Source organism: Trifolium pratense, linkage group LG7 (genome assembly GCF_020283565.1).
Source record: "Trifolium pratense cultivar HEN17-A07 linkage group LG7, ARS_RC_1.1, whole genome shotgun sequence".
Lineage (NCBI taxonomy): Eukaryota > Viridiplantae > Streptophyta > Magnoliopsida > Fabales > Fabaceae > Trifolium > Trifolium pratense.
Window position 1 is genome coordinate 54,279,580 of NC_060065.1, and position 14,144 is coordinate 54,293,723.

The window sequence follows — 14,144 nt, forward strand, 5'->3', positions numbered from 1 at the left end:
AGTTATAAAAATGAAAAAATTTGAGAAAAAATCACCCTACACGAAATTCAAGATTTTTACCAGTTAGCGGACGTTATAAAAATGTGAAATTTGAGATGGAAAAAAAACACCCCCTAACATAAAATATTTTCACTTTCTACTTAAGTAGAGAACATGTAAAAATGAGATTTTTGAGAAAAAAAAAAATCCTCCTACCGTAAAATTTTCAAGATTTAAAACGTTGAATCCATTACTTAAGTACCGGGCGGGGGTGTTTTGGTAATTTTGTAGGGCGTGCGAAAAATGGGGTAGTGTGGTAAAAGTAAATCTCCATTTTTTTTTATTGAAAATTGCTCTTTAGGCTGTCTGAATTGCTTACATGCCCCCAAAAATACCTCTGATTTTGGACCTACGATGTTTTGGAAGATATAATCCGAAATTAAAATAGGTTTGGAAGATATAATTCAAAAACACCTAATTTACAACATATCTTCCGAAAATGCCTTATTTTGGAACATATGTTCCGAAGATGTCTAACATAGACAAAAACACTGAGAAGCTCTATCATAGTTCAAACTCAACTCCTACATATATAATACGATCCTCCTATTAACTAAACTAAATTTACGGGACAATTAACTAATTTATTGATTACTAAACTATGAATTATTCGTTATAAATGATTAAATGCACCGACTATAAGTTAATAACATACCAACTATCTATTTTTTTTATTTTTTTGAATGGACTGTTAAATCCAGTAAATAGATTTGAAGTTTTTTTATTTTTCTTAACATTTTAAGTAAACCATGGAGACATTTAAGTTAGAAAATGAAATGGTTATTGGTCACTATCATCCGTCACCAAATTGAGAGCCTAACTAACCAAACCAAAAGGACAATGACGTGCAAAATTGAAATATATGGCATCACACACACGAGCATCCTTTTTCGTTGACATATGCTTTGTGTGCCTAAAAACTACGTACTGCATATTAATGGACACTACCAGATGACAAAAACACGACAACATTTCATCACATTTCCTTTCTGTTTTGGATACTCCAGACCTGAAATGTACTTTCACCTTCAGAAAGATAGTCGATCGTTTTCAAATATTTGTTTGACATAAACACTTTGCTTTTTCCTTTCCACTTTTCTAACCTCTTTGGAATTATTACACCATTAAAAGAGTAGAAAAAATAAAAAAAAAAGGAGAATTTCTTTTTTTTTGTCTAGTAGTCTAGTAGCTATAAATTCCACCTTAAAATGAATAAGTGGAGTGTTTGAAGTTCGAATCATAGCTCCTACATAATATATGTGATATCCCTATCAACTGAGTTAATCTCACGGGGACAAAAAGAAGAGAATTTCTAAATGAGCCATTATCTAAAGATTCCCGGTAGAATATCGCACTGTCCTCAAATGTCGCCTGATGATTCCTCTATTTCATGCTGATGAGGTATGCCCTGTTTGTCGTAAGACGTGTCTTGATAGATTTGGATAGATTTGGAGAGCTACGTAGCCCAATTGGTAGTAGGAATGGATTGAACACGTTTTTGAACCCTAGGGTACGTGGTTCGATTCCCACGGAAGGCAAAAACTCCACTAGAGAGGGGGTGGAGAAGATCGTGAGGTGACAGTCGGGATTGCCTACTAAATACGTAGAAAAGGGGTCCGGACTGTTAAAGTTTTTGTCTTTCATAAAAATCGAACCAGTACACTGAAATTGAAGTACATTACTCATAAAAGTATGTTAGTAATAACACTCATAAAAAAAATATAAGAATAAAATAAATATTTTCTTTATATTAACTTTCTTTTATATAAGATATTTTTTTATGCATAAAAAAAATTAAACAAGAGAAAGAAGAAAAAGAGACAAACTACACTTTACAAAAGATAGTTTTCATGGAGTCTGAAAGGAGAAGTTGAAAGAGGGGCCGAACACTAACTCTAAGCGATCGAAGTTGAAAGATGGGCTAGACAATAACTCTAAAAGATCGAGTTACTATTAAAATCTGCTTTGTATTTTGTTAACTAATCTGCACAACTATTATCATCTTTCAATGAATGATTAAAAGACAAAAGTTAAAGATAATTAATAAACCTCTTAATAAGATATGATCAACAATAGGCGCATAAGGGTCGGTTGTATGTACTCCTTCTTTAATCAATTTTAATGTCGATTGACAATTGGATTCACACTTGACATGTCGGTAATCATGACTTCAAGCCTTCTCAAGATCGTGAAATATAGCTTGCATCTTTGTGTTCATATTGTTAGTAATACCAAAACTACCCGAGAAATCCAATAACCAATTGTCATTAGTTCCACGAATTAAATCTCAGCATTTTTTTTTTGGTAAATAGACGAAACTACAAATTCATTATAAACTCACACACAAGTGAATGAGCCGGAGTTCGAATCCTAATCATAATGTTCGACCTATTAATTTCAACAATTTTTGTCAGTTGAGATATGACTTTGTGGATGCTTTAAAGAAACCAAATGTGGTTCCTTGTGATTATTAACCAAACATAGTTTCATCGAATAACTTAATCAAGAATTTTTTAATTTTTTTTTACAAAAACAAGAATTTATTAAATATTTTTAATCCAATCAATAAACTTATCCAAACATAAACAAACCTACCCAACACTATTCTTTAACAAAACAAACCTATTCATTTATATATAAGATCCAACTCTAACCGATAAATATCCATATTATTAGATTGAACATTTGTACTTGAATTCAAATCTATAATTTTCATACTTTGTATAATTTATAGTGTGTGTAATTTCTAGTGTTAATTGTCATTTTGTTTATAAAAAAAATTGTCCATTCCAATTTTCCAAATTGAGTTTTGGAATTCATTTCAAAACGAAATCTAGAAAAATTAGGCTCCATCTCCGATTTAATTTGAATTTTTCTTGTTAAATTTCAATAATAAAAAGAATAAAGAGAAGAAAACCCCATATTATTTTTTCATTCCTTCTAAATCATGCCTAGTCAGCAATCATGCTAGTGGACAACTAATTTATATTTGATTTAGTACAAATCCAAATGGAACCAATCACTCTCATCCTAAAAAGTATATAAAAGTGAGTTTAAATATTTAAATATAAAAACAGTTCAAATCCATGGTCCATACCCCTAGCAAAACCGACGGCAATTAGCCAAAATTCCAAATTTCAACAACTTATTATATGACAATTTGACTCTTCAATAATAATAAAAAATCAGTATTTTTTTTCTACAAGACATAAAATCAGTATTTAAAAGTCCTATAAATATCCGTAAAAAAAATCCTATAAATACAAATTCAGGAATAAAAAATAAAATAAAAATTACTCCTTTGTCCAATCATAAAACAAAGTGAGTATCATCTTAAAACTTAGCTTTTTCTGAGGCGATGGTCGTTTGAGCTGTCAAAGGGATCGGCCTGGTCTGACCTAGCCCAGTCCGTGGGGCCCAAACATTTAAAGGGTCTGACTTAGGCCGCTCATTATTTTTTCTCAAATGTGAGAATTTTTTTTAAGGAATGGTCGCTCATTATATTTTTCATGTGTGATCTTAACCCTCCATTAAAAATGTGAGAAATTATGTACCAAAAAAAAAAGTGAGAAATTGTGTTTTATTTTTGGCTTAACTATACATTTGGTCCCTTACGTTTATTTTAGGTTTCAATTTGGTCCCTTACGTTTAAAAAGTATTGGTCCCTTACGTTTATTTTAGGTTTCAAGTTAGTCCTTTCCGTTAGTTTTTTCACTAACACCGTTTGAACAATACACGTGTCAGCGTGTCCAAGTGCCACGTGTCAGTCCACATATGCAAATTGACTGCCACATGTGACAAAATTGACGGAAAGGACTAACTTGAAACCTAAAATAAACGTAAGGGACCAAATTGATACTTTTTAAACGTAAGGGACCAAATTGAAACCTAAAATAAACGTAAGGGACCAAATGTATAGTTAAGCCTTTATTTTTAAAAGAGAGAAAGAGTGTTGTTAAGGGCGAAATTGTATCACACAATTTTCTACCTTAAGACTATCTTTAAAAAATTATTTAGAGAGATATTCGATCAATTCATTAGTCATGACTCATGATAAAAAATAAAATGAAAATATCTCCTTTACCAAATAAAAAAAATACAAAACAAAGTCATTTTTTTGTGAATCTATTCACATTATTAAGTTTTTTTTTAAAAAAATATTTTTAGAAAGGTTGCAAATAGCTTCTTTATCAAGTCACCGAAAAAGTCTAAAATTTCCATTCTCTTTAAGGAGGGTGTATTCGATTGAGATTTTGTGAGACAATTTTGGCAAAAAAAGTCTTGATGATTTTATGAGATTTTGTTGGACTATATTGATTTTGTGAGATTTTAAAGACTTTTTTACAAAGACTTTTTTACAATCAAGATTTTTAACACATGATTTGAATGAATTTTGAGAGATTTTTTCAAAAGACTTTTTTACAATCAAGATTTCATAACACTTTATATATTAGGAAACTTTTGTATATTAAGAAAATTTTAAAAGAATCAATAAATTTTAATAAAAGAAATTATATTTTTTTGGGAATCCAAAGATTTTAAAAAAAAAACTTACATTTTTTTACGTATATGTTTCTTCTTTTTTTTGTACATTTTTACGTATATGTTTCCAATCACCAATAAAAAGGTTATTACCACCACCACCACCATTGATGGAAAATAGAAGCAGATGAATGGATGACGGAAAAAATTTGTTTGCTGTTGTAATTAATCAAAACTTTGTAAAAAAGATGTAGAATTTGTTAAAATATTTTTTTGCAATAAAACATATTTGATAGGTAAAGAAGAAGAAAACCGGTATAATATAATGAAAGTAAAAAGTCTTGAAGAGTTTGAAAAATTCTCAAGGCTTTTGGGGAGATTGTTGAAAAAGTGAACAAAGAAAAGAAGAAAAAACCGGGTGCAGTGATGATGAACTGTGAAAATAATAAAGAAGAAGAAGAAGAAATTTTATACAGATGAAAGTAAAAAGTCTTGGAGAGTTCAAAAAAGTCTCAAGGTTTTTGGTGAGATTGTTGAAAAAGTCTGTCAAGTGTATTTTCAACTAAAAAGTCTCTCAAAATCCATTCCAAACAATAATCCATCAAAATCGGTAGACTTTTGAATACCAATGGACATTTTAAAAGTAGGAACAAATCTCAATTGAATACCAACAGATTTTGTTGCCCTGAAAAAAAAAATCTTATTTGTCTTGATTGAATACCACAAGATTTATTTAACTTTTTTAAAAGTCTTGATTGAATACCTCAAAATTTTTTTGTCATAAAAAAGTCTTTTAAAATCCCATGAAATCACAATTCAATACACCTCCCTAAGTCTACCCATTAAACAAAGACACAAATCAAAATTGTTTTCTAAGAAAGGTAACTCCGTCACATAAAAAGTCCAATTTTTTTCTTCTTTGTGGTTATATTCAGCAGACAATTTGACAAAAAAAAAAAACTAAATATGTTTCTAAAAAATATAGCTCTTTTATTTATTTATTTATTTTTTTATTTTTTACATAAAAAAGGTGCGCTAACACACAAAATATATCTGACTAACACACAAAAACATATCAAAATATATGACATTGCGCTATACTAGTATATGCCGGAGCCGTGTTAAGAATTTTGAATACTCAATTTATTTATTTTAAAAGTGAAATTTATAACTGCTAAATTATTTAACAATTTTTTTTTTTTAAGATTACCTTGTTTGTTTATGTAAAAAATAAAATCCCTTTGTTATTGTATACTAGTTTTTATATATCACAATTATAAATTATAATTTCTTATGGTAATTACAATAACTCCTTTATCAATTTGGTAAAAAAAAAAAATTTTTTGTACATAAATAAAAACTGATTTATTGAGTAACCAAGTCATTGAGCTCAAATGGTTAATGAGCTTCACAAAAAATGACGAATTTCGGGAGAACTCGGGTTCGATTTCTGGGTGGAACAATTTCTTAGTCAGACTTTACTTACCTCGCGACCGAACTTTGGACTACTAGAACCTCTTTTCCCTGGCAACCACAAGGTTTATAAAAACAAAAAACTTATTTATCAAGTCATCACAAGACCAAATATTATTATCCAAAATCCAAGATGAATATGAATATTTTTTTGATAAGGCCAAAATGAATTCTTTCCTTATTTTGCCAGAATCAAATCCATTTTTTTTTTTTGGGTTACAAAGAAGCAAATCCATTTTATATATTTATTTTTGAAAAGAATCCATTTTTATATGGTTATCAACAAAATAATCCATTTTATTATTGAATTAATCCCTTAATTATAGTCTCTCTCTCTCCCAACCCTTTTCTATATAAATACTAGTAAATAAATTACCACCAACCCCATTCTTATATCTCTCTCCCAAAACACACACTCTCTTTCTCTCTGTTTTTCTCACCAATCCCCATTCACTTTTCAAACTTCAACACATTCAACAATGGCATCAAGCAATGACATCCCAACAACAGGCAAAGGTCTAATCGTAAGCTTCGGTGAGATGCTAATCGACTTCGTTCCAACAGCTTCCGGCGTATCACTCGCCGAAGCACCAGGCTTTCTGAAAGCTCCCGGAGGTGCACCGGCAAACGTTGCAATCGCCATCACGAGACTCGGTGGTAATTCAGCTTTCGTCGGTAAACTTGGAGACGATGAATTCGGTCACATGCTCGCTGGGATCTTGAAAGAAAACGGTGTTAAAGATGAAGGGATAACTTTTGATGAAGGTGCAAGAACTGCTTTGGCTTTTGTTACTCTACGCGCTGATGGAGAGCGTGAGTTTATGTTTTATAGAAATCCTAGTGCTGACATGCTTCTTAAACCTGAAGAACTTAACCTTGAACTCATCAGATCTGTAAGTTGTTGTTTTCACTTTTTTGTTTTCTCTCTTTTGTTTTGTTTTTTTATGGAAATTTTTAGATGTTTTGTTTTTGTGTCTTGTTTGTGACGAGTTCTAATGAGTGCTGTGATTTTGGTGTTTGTGTGTTTTGAGTTGCACGCGCGAGAAAGAACACGTGGGGTTTGAGATTGAGGGAAAGGACATTGACACGTCAGCGTCGGTGTGGGTCCTTTGTTAGATAGATCTAGGACTAGGAGAGGAGACTTTAAAATTTTTCAAATCCGATGTTCTTCATTTTGTTTTGGTTGGTGGGTGGGTGCGGTTGTTGTTTGGTGTTAATAGTAGTAGTTTCTATCACCTTTCAAATGTATGTTTGATGATATACACTTATCGGCGTATTTTAGAAAACTAATGTATGTGTACGAGCATAAATTGGTATACGGGTGTATATCCCGATATTGGTACCAGTGTGTACCCGATCTTGGTACTCTCACTCAAATGGAGTACTCATGCATTTTAAAAATGATAATAAATCACCGTGATTCTGACACACCGATGATGAGTTAAGTTGAGTGTGAATTTTTGCTTCACGTGTCCCTTGATACTTGATAACTACCAACCATTACACATGAGAGTAAATTGGCCTACGATGATGAATCCTCTTTGTTTGATTTGATCTACCCGGTTTTTATTTACCTATGGTTTGTTTCCTTAGGATCCAACAATAGGATACATACTACGACAGCTTTGGTAGGTTTTATCGCTGCTTTTCCACGCGCCAAAGAGAGTAATTATATTTCATTGTGTGCCGTCTAATCCTTTTCCTTTTTCAACAATTTTTTATTTTATTTTTGGTACAATTCTTTTTCAACAATTTAAATACAGCTACTTGTTCTTATTATATTTTTTTATACAATTTCAATTACAAACAAATTTGCGTGGTGTTTCACGCCGCGTTATAATAATTGACTAATGCTTTAGTGCAATCATACATAATAATCTCTTTTCTTTTTTCACAAGTTATAATAGTTAAACTATTTTATTATACGAATCCTTTTTAAATTATTGACTCTGAGTGATCGATGATTTCTAAGAAATTGAAATATACTCCTTTAACATTATTAATGTACATTAAATACAAAGTATCTTTTTTGGGTTACCACTAAATTAAATAATCAGTGTCCACCCCATGCTGTATATTATAAATTCATTATAAATTCAGACACATAAGTGGAGGAGCATGGGTTCGAACCCCGGTCATGACATCTAAAATTAATAATTTCAGCATTTTTTGCCGGTTAAGCTAGAACATTTTTTGTCGGTTAAGCTAGAACTTGTGGACACGGTGCATGCACAGTTAATAAATAATGTACTGTTTTCACTAAATACATTGTTTGGTGGCCTACATTTTTTTTTAACACAATTTGGCAGCCTACACTATTTGACCATAATTTGTCTAAAAATTCAAGCATTGTTAAAATGATTGCCTCGTTGTAGTTGAATTGTGTCATTTACTATTTTCGACTTATTATCAATGGGGCAGGTGACTAATTGAAACTTAATTTGTTAGGCAAAAGTTTTCCATTATGGATCAATAAGCTTGATCGTTGAGCCATGCAGATCAGCACACTTGAAGGCACTGGAAGTGGCCAAAGAGGCTGGTTGCCTTTTATCCTATGATCCAAACCTCCGTCTACCATTGTGGCCCTCAGCCGATGAAGCTCGCAAGCAAATACTGAGTATATGGGAAAAGGCTGATTTGATCAAGGTTAGTGATAATGAGCTGGAGTTCTTGACTGGAAGTGACAAAATTGATGATGAGACTGCTTTGACATTGTGGCACCCCAATTTGAAGTTGCTCCTTGTCACTCTTGGTGAACATGGCGCAAGATACTACACCAAGGTAAAATCTATATCCTACTCCTGATGCTGTAGTGTTGTTATAGAGGGTTGATTAGTTAGAACTAACGATTTTTTCTCCACTTTTGCCAGAATTTCCATGGAACAGTAGAAGCATTCCATGTCAATACAGTTGATACAACCGGTGCCGGTGATTCCTTTGTTGGTGCTCTATTGGCCAAGATTGTTGATGATCAGTCCATACTAGAAGTGAGTGCTTAGCCTACTCCAATGGAAATACAAGTTTAACTGATTTTGTTTGTATATTTTTTTAATGTTATCTTAATTTATAATTGATTTATTTTCACAAACTAATTGCAGGATGAACCAAGGTTAAGAGCAGTACTTAAGTTTGCAAATGCATGTGGAGCAATCACAACTACTAAAAAGGGAGCAATTCCTGCTCTTCCTAAGGAGGAGGATGTACTCAACCTGCTCAATGCATAGATTTCTTTAACATATTTTGTTTTCTTTGTTTCACCTTTTCGTTGGTGTTGCTTTTACTCAATCTAAGAGGGAATTTGTCTCTAATTTTCTTTGTTTCTTCCCTTTATTTTCTGAATTGACAGCAAAAACATATGCTGAGTTTGGCGAAATAATGTTTCTTGAATTTTGATGAGATTGAATGAAAATTTGATTAAGGAGTGTTGATGCTTCTTAATTCGTAATATATCTATGTTAGTTTGAGCATGTCTAATTATTCCTTTAATTTTTTCCATGCTTCGAGTACCTGTATGGTTTATTATTCCTTTAATTCATGTTGATGCTTCCTAATGAAAAAGAAAATAAATTAGGTTCCCAACAAGTTGATTTTACCTATTCAAAAACATTAGCACAAGAAATAAACGATATGAGTAATGACTCACCATTTGCAATGAACTCGTTAAGTCGGTCATTTCCACTACTTATGATAGAAGGAACTAGTCGAAAAAAGAAAGAAAAAACTTGCCGCATTACTTACGATAGAAGAAAAGCCTGTGACGCTTTACTTGATTGAACATCTGGATGTTATTGGTGCCAATTATCAAGGCATGTAGTGTTTGATGAAGTTTTTATGAATGTATTGAAATTTGAAATCAATCTATCTTTTACCCAACGTTTGCTTGGAGTAGCTATTTTTATCAAGTTTACCAAATTGCTTTATGTAATCATCGAATGCACTTTCTTAAACAACATAGCAGACAAGACAAATTCTTTTGGTTCAAAACTCCATATAATGGTTACCCTTTATAAATGGTCCAATGCGGGAAGTAGCAACATTTGATATTTTACAACAAATGGAAGTTATTCTGCGATAAACGTTTCCGTTTATCTAAGTACATACTATTTTTTGAAGCACCTAATATACTTTTGGGAATCAAATTCTGTTATGCCTATAGATGCCGGGGACAACTATAACACGATAGCTTGAGGATGACATTCACTAACCTCCATCTTTAAAGACTTCCAAACATTTGGACATCTTTCCCATTTTGCCTGCATTTGAGCTGCAAAAGCTTCTGCCCATTGTTCTTTACTCCCTCTTGTGCTTAAATCATAAGGCACTGAAAAACTGTTCAAACATGTTTAGAATATCATCAATATGCTCATTGACTGAATAACCTTTGTATAAGTAGTTAGTTTTTCTTATATATCCCTCAACATTTTAATTGTAAGTTTGTTGACAGTAAAACTATTATAGCCCACTTTTTGTAGGCAGCTTAATCATATCATTGATAAATTATACCAATATTTCAGAAATATCAATTACCAAAGTTTTCCTTTGGGGGAGGAGGAGGGGGGATGAAATCTCCAAGTCACCCATATGGAACTCAATATCAACTAAAGTCCACCCATAAGGATAGGTCATAGGGCTTTTCAAGTGGGGTTTCAAAGCCGTACAATACAACTAAAGTCCACCTGTATGGAACTCAATATCAACTAAGCTACATCTCGTGTTTCAATTGTCAAACAGTCTACTCAGTATAAGTATTCACCTTAATAGTTCTTCAACTTGACTTCCTTTCTTGAGATTACTATTCCTGCAAGAGCTCAAATTATAATATAGACAATTTGTGTTATAGTGCTTAACAAGGAAAATAATATTAAAGACCATGCCACATTTAGTGATTTCAATGATATCATCTCAAATCCAGAATTTGGTTGAATAAACTATCAAGCATGATCGCAACTCTTTTACTATTGACATAAACACTAAATGCAGATATCACAGTATCCTGTTATCTCTTTTTAACCCTTTTTTGGTCTTATTTATCCGTTTTTCTTACGTATGAGAATACTTATTTTTTGGAACAAACTACATGCTGGAGAATTGAATACATTGTCTGCATCAGAGCTATAATGGCATTTTCACAAAATAAACCATGGACAAAAGGCTAAGGAAAACAAACCTGCAGACAAACACTTGGAAAATATGAAGGTATTTGTTTGAAAGATTATAAATGGCATCAGCAATATGATCCTTGCCAAACAGATACACTACTGGATAGCCTAGAAGCCATCTGAAACAAATAAATACACTAAAATGAGATAGGCCACCACAAGTTACATGTTTAATAAGGAACAAAGAAGATTAGCTGTGCTATTCTATGGAACAACCATAAAGGAGGCATAAGTTGATACGGATCCCCTATGCGAGATTTAAATGTTAGGTTAAAATACAAATTTCTTTGCACTTACAAGTCTAACGATTGGACCATGACATACTAACATCCACAACAGGGAACAGTACTAAGTACTACTAACTACTTTTAGTGGCTTTCAGGGTAAATATAATCGAAACATCCATCTCCTTACAAGAACAAGACAAGGTTGGTACGAACGGAGGACCGAAATCATTGTGTCCCCAAAGAGTTAGCAATTTGGCAAAGATGAACTACCCACCCAGCAGGATAAAAAGTATAAGCTATAACATACTACTAGATATGTAACATTACTTGTTAATTTCCACAAACTCTGATTTACATGGAACACTCTATAAAGATACATAAAATGGATTATCAGTGGAGCTGTGTGTGTATTAGTATTCAAGTATATGAGTGTCTTATGCAGTAAATGGGGACAAAGCTGACAAACTCTCTCACCCTATAAATCTGCAACTATATCATTTAGTGAAAACAATTTGGTTAATATAGTAAACTAAAAGATAAGATGATGCGTATCTAACTCCTCTAATGTGAACAATTCAATTTTAAATAAATATTAAAGCAAACAATCTCTAGTCATTGACCAAAAACAAAATTGTTGCACTACTCGTACATGCATAACAAATCATCAATAGTATAAAATATCATAATTTGATTTTCTCATCGTTGCTTGGCGTATCTTGTTTTTCCCTCAAAAGTGAGAGTTCAATTTAGTGGAACCAAATTTTCCATAAGCATATTGGCATTATAATATTTTCAAATCAATGTAGATGAATGAGTTTTTTTGGGGGAAGCAAGGAAGGTCTATTCATTACAACAACAAAAGACATTGGCCATTTTAAAAATTGGGTTTGACCTAAAGCTCAACCTTACAAAACTGACTAATAAGTTGAGGGATGTCTCCCACTTATAAGCACATTTTAAAGTCATATCTCATTCAATGCAGGACTCTCAAGTCTCAACACACCCCTCCACTCCCAGTACTAAACATCTGGAGCATGATCTGAGTGACTCAATAGCGGATAGCCCAACAGATCTTGGATATACTCTAATACCATCTTAGAAATCAGTGGTTGAGGGAAATAAGAGTATGTTTGAGAGTAAAGATTTCTCATAAGTAGTCATATTAACAAATATGGTGAAATTGATAGAATGAGCTCTCTATATATAGAGCAACTAAGATGTGAAAGACATAAAAGGAAAAAAAGCACATTTAAACGAACATATATGCATTACTGAAGAAGAATTACCCATTCAATGTTGGCACTAAGATGTCAGTGTTTTCCATACAATAACTAAGATCAATGCACTCAGTAGAAGATGAGAGAGAACAGGGCGCAGAAGAGTCAGCATCATCCACCAACTTTTCCTCCCCATTAGACGAAAAAACAGTCGAAAAAATCTTCTGAATTGACACAAACTGCATCGCTAATTTGCTTTTCTCTATTTCCGTTATCAACTAAACACCAAATCAACAAACCATCCATTAGGAATAAGCACATGAAATCGAGAGAGACAAAAATTAAGTCATGGATGAACAACTTAATTAAGCGCTAGTAGCATAACACTTATCATATAACTGCTAAGAATCACCTACTTCTATTACAAAAGATAAAATACAATCAAACTGTTTTTATATAAGTTATAAGTTGTTTTCATAGGGTCCATTTGGATTAGCTTATTTTTGAGCTTACGCAAATAAATAAGCATTTATATTTTTTTAGTTACTAATAAGCATTTATATTAATACCTTGACATAAGATGTTTTTTTCCGTAAAATACCTTGACAAACTTATGAATAATACATACAAGCTTATTTATTTGCATAAACATGTTTTGCATTAGCTTAAAAATAAGTCAATCCAAACGGGTCCATAAGCTATTCTGAAAGAAGCTAAAAACAATTCATGGACATGTCACAGGCCATTTCTATAAGCTCTTCCAAACAATCTACACTATTTATATCAATAAATAAGTTCATCCAAACACAGTATAATACCTTTGGGGATTCATCTTCAAGGTCTACAAAGAGTAATTGAGAACTCAAAGATGAATTAACAAAATCAGTTATTTCAGTTACATTAATCAAGTAAATCATTTCTTGTATAACCATCAATCTTAAATGTTCAAAAATTTGAGATTCTTTTTGAACATGTTGAAGAAGTGAAGAGAGTTGGTGTTGAAGTTGAGGCAAAATTCCACCATAATCAATCATTACTACTGGTCTCATTCTTGTAATTAGGGCAATAATATCTGTAATGAATAAATTGAATGTGAATAATTGATTGATGAAATTTGAAAATGAAAAATTTGAGAGAAAAAGTGAAACCTAATTGTAATCGACGTTTTGAAGAAGATTTTAGACGCCAATTGATTTGTGATAAAGATGAATCCAATACTTTCATTGCTTCATCCAATTCTATCGCTTCCATTTTCTTCTTCTTCTTCTTCTTCTTCTTCTTCTTCTTCTTCTTCTCCTCTGTTCTCTTTTTTGTTTTTTGAAAATGATAACTACTTTGGTTTGGGCTGGGCCAGGATATAGCCCAAGTTCCAGGTTGAATAATAATCCAGGGGAAACATTGCACCCCCTTTTTTATATAACACACCCACCTCTTCAAAATTTCAAAGGTTTAATTTTAGAACTTATTTTATCATGAGAAAACAAGTTTTAATATGAGTTTAAAGACTACGCACCGCAAAGGAAGAAAGTGTTTTAAATAAACTGAAG

The 14,144-nt window shown here is 32.2% G+C and overlaps 2 protein-coding genes across 2 annotated transcripts; one reads left to right on the forward strand and one right to left on the reverse strand.

Annotated features, from left to right (window-relative positions):
• Window positions 1-6,368: 6,368 nt before the first annotated feature.
• Window positions 6,369-9,387, forward strand: LOC123898129 (probable fructokinase-1). The gene is made up of 4 exons (XM_045949018.1): window positions 6,369-6,887; window positions 8,443-8,775; window positions 8,865-8,981; window positions 9,093-9,387. Exons 1-4 carry the CDS (start codon window positions 6,474-6,476, stop codon window positions 9,216-9,218), a joined length of 990 nt encoding a protein of 329 aa, XP_045804974.1. The 5' UTR covers window positions 6,369-6,473; the 3' UTR covers window positions 9,219-9,387.
• Window positions 9,388-9,965: 578 nt separating this feature from the next.
• LOC123898130 lies at window positions 9,966-13,906 on the reverse strand. Its single transcript, XM_045949019.1, has 6 exons — window positions 13,746-13,906; window positions 13,416-13,669; window positions 12,667-12,875; window positions 11,162-11,272; window positions 10,748-10,792; window positions 9,966-10,323 (listed from the first exon to the last, which is right to left on the reverse strand). Exons 1-6 carry the CDS (start codon window positions 13,846-13,848, stop codon window positions 10,164-10,166), a joined length of 882 nt encoding a protein of 293 aa, XP_045804975.1. The 5' UTR covers window positions 13,849-13,906; the 3' UTR covers window positions 9,966-10,163.
• Window positions 13,907-14,144: the final 238 nt, after the last annotated feature.

Excerpts from the sequence above, each read along its gene's own strand:
- LOC123898129 (XM_045949018.1), top strand. The coding sequence starts at position 6,474 with ATGGCATCAAGCAATGACATCCCAACAACAGGCAAAGGTCTAATCGTA. Across the intron at positions 8,776-8,864 it reads GCGCAAGATACTACACCAAG|AATTTCCATGGAACAGTAGA; the intron begins GTAAAATCTATA and ends CACTTTTGCCAG. Across the intron at positions 8,982-9,092 it reads ATGATCAGTCCATACTAGAA|GATGAACCAAGGTTAAGAGC; the intron begins GTGAGTGCTTAG and ends AACTAATTGCAG.
- LOC123898130 (XM_045949019.1), bottom strand. The coding sequence starts at position 13,848 with ATGGAAGCGATAGAATTGGATGAAGCAATGAAAGTATTGGATTCATCT. Across the intron at positions 13,670-13,745 it reads AAAACGTCGATTACAATTAG|ATATTATTGCCCTAATTACA; the intron begins GTTTCACTTTTT and ends TATTCATTACAG. Across the intron at positions 10,793-11,161 it reads TTCCAAGTGTTTGTCTGCAG|GAATAGTAATCTCAAGAAAG; the intron begins GTTTGTTTTCCT and ends GAGCTCTTGCAG.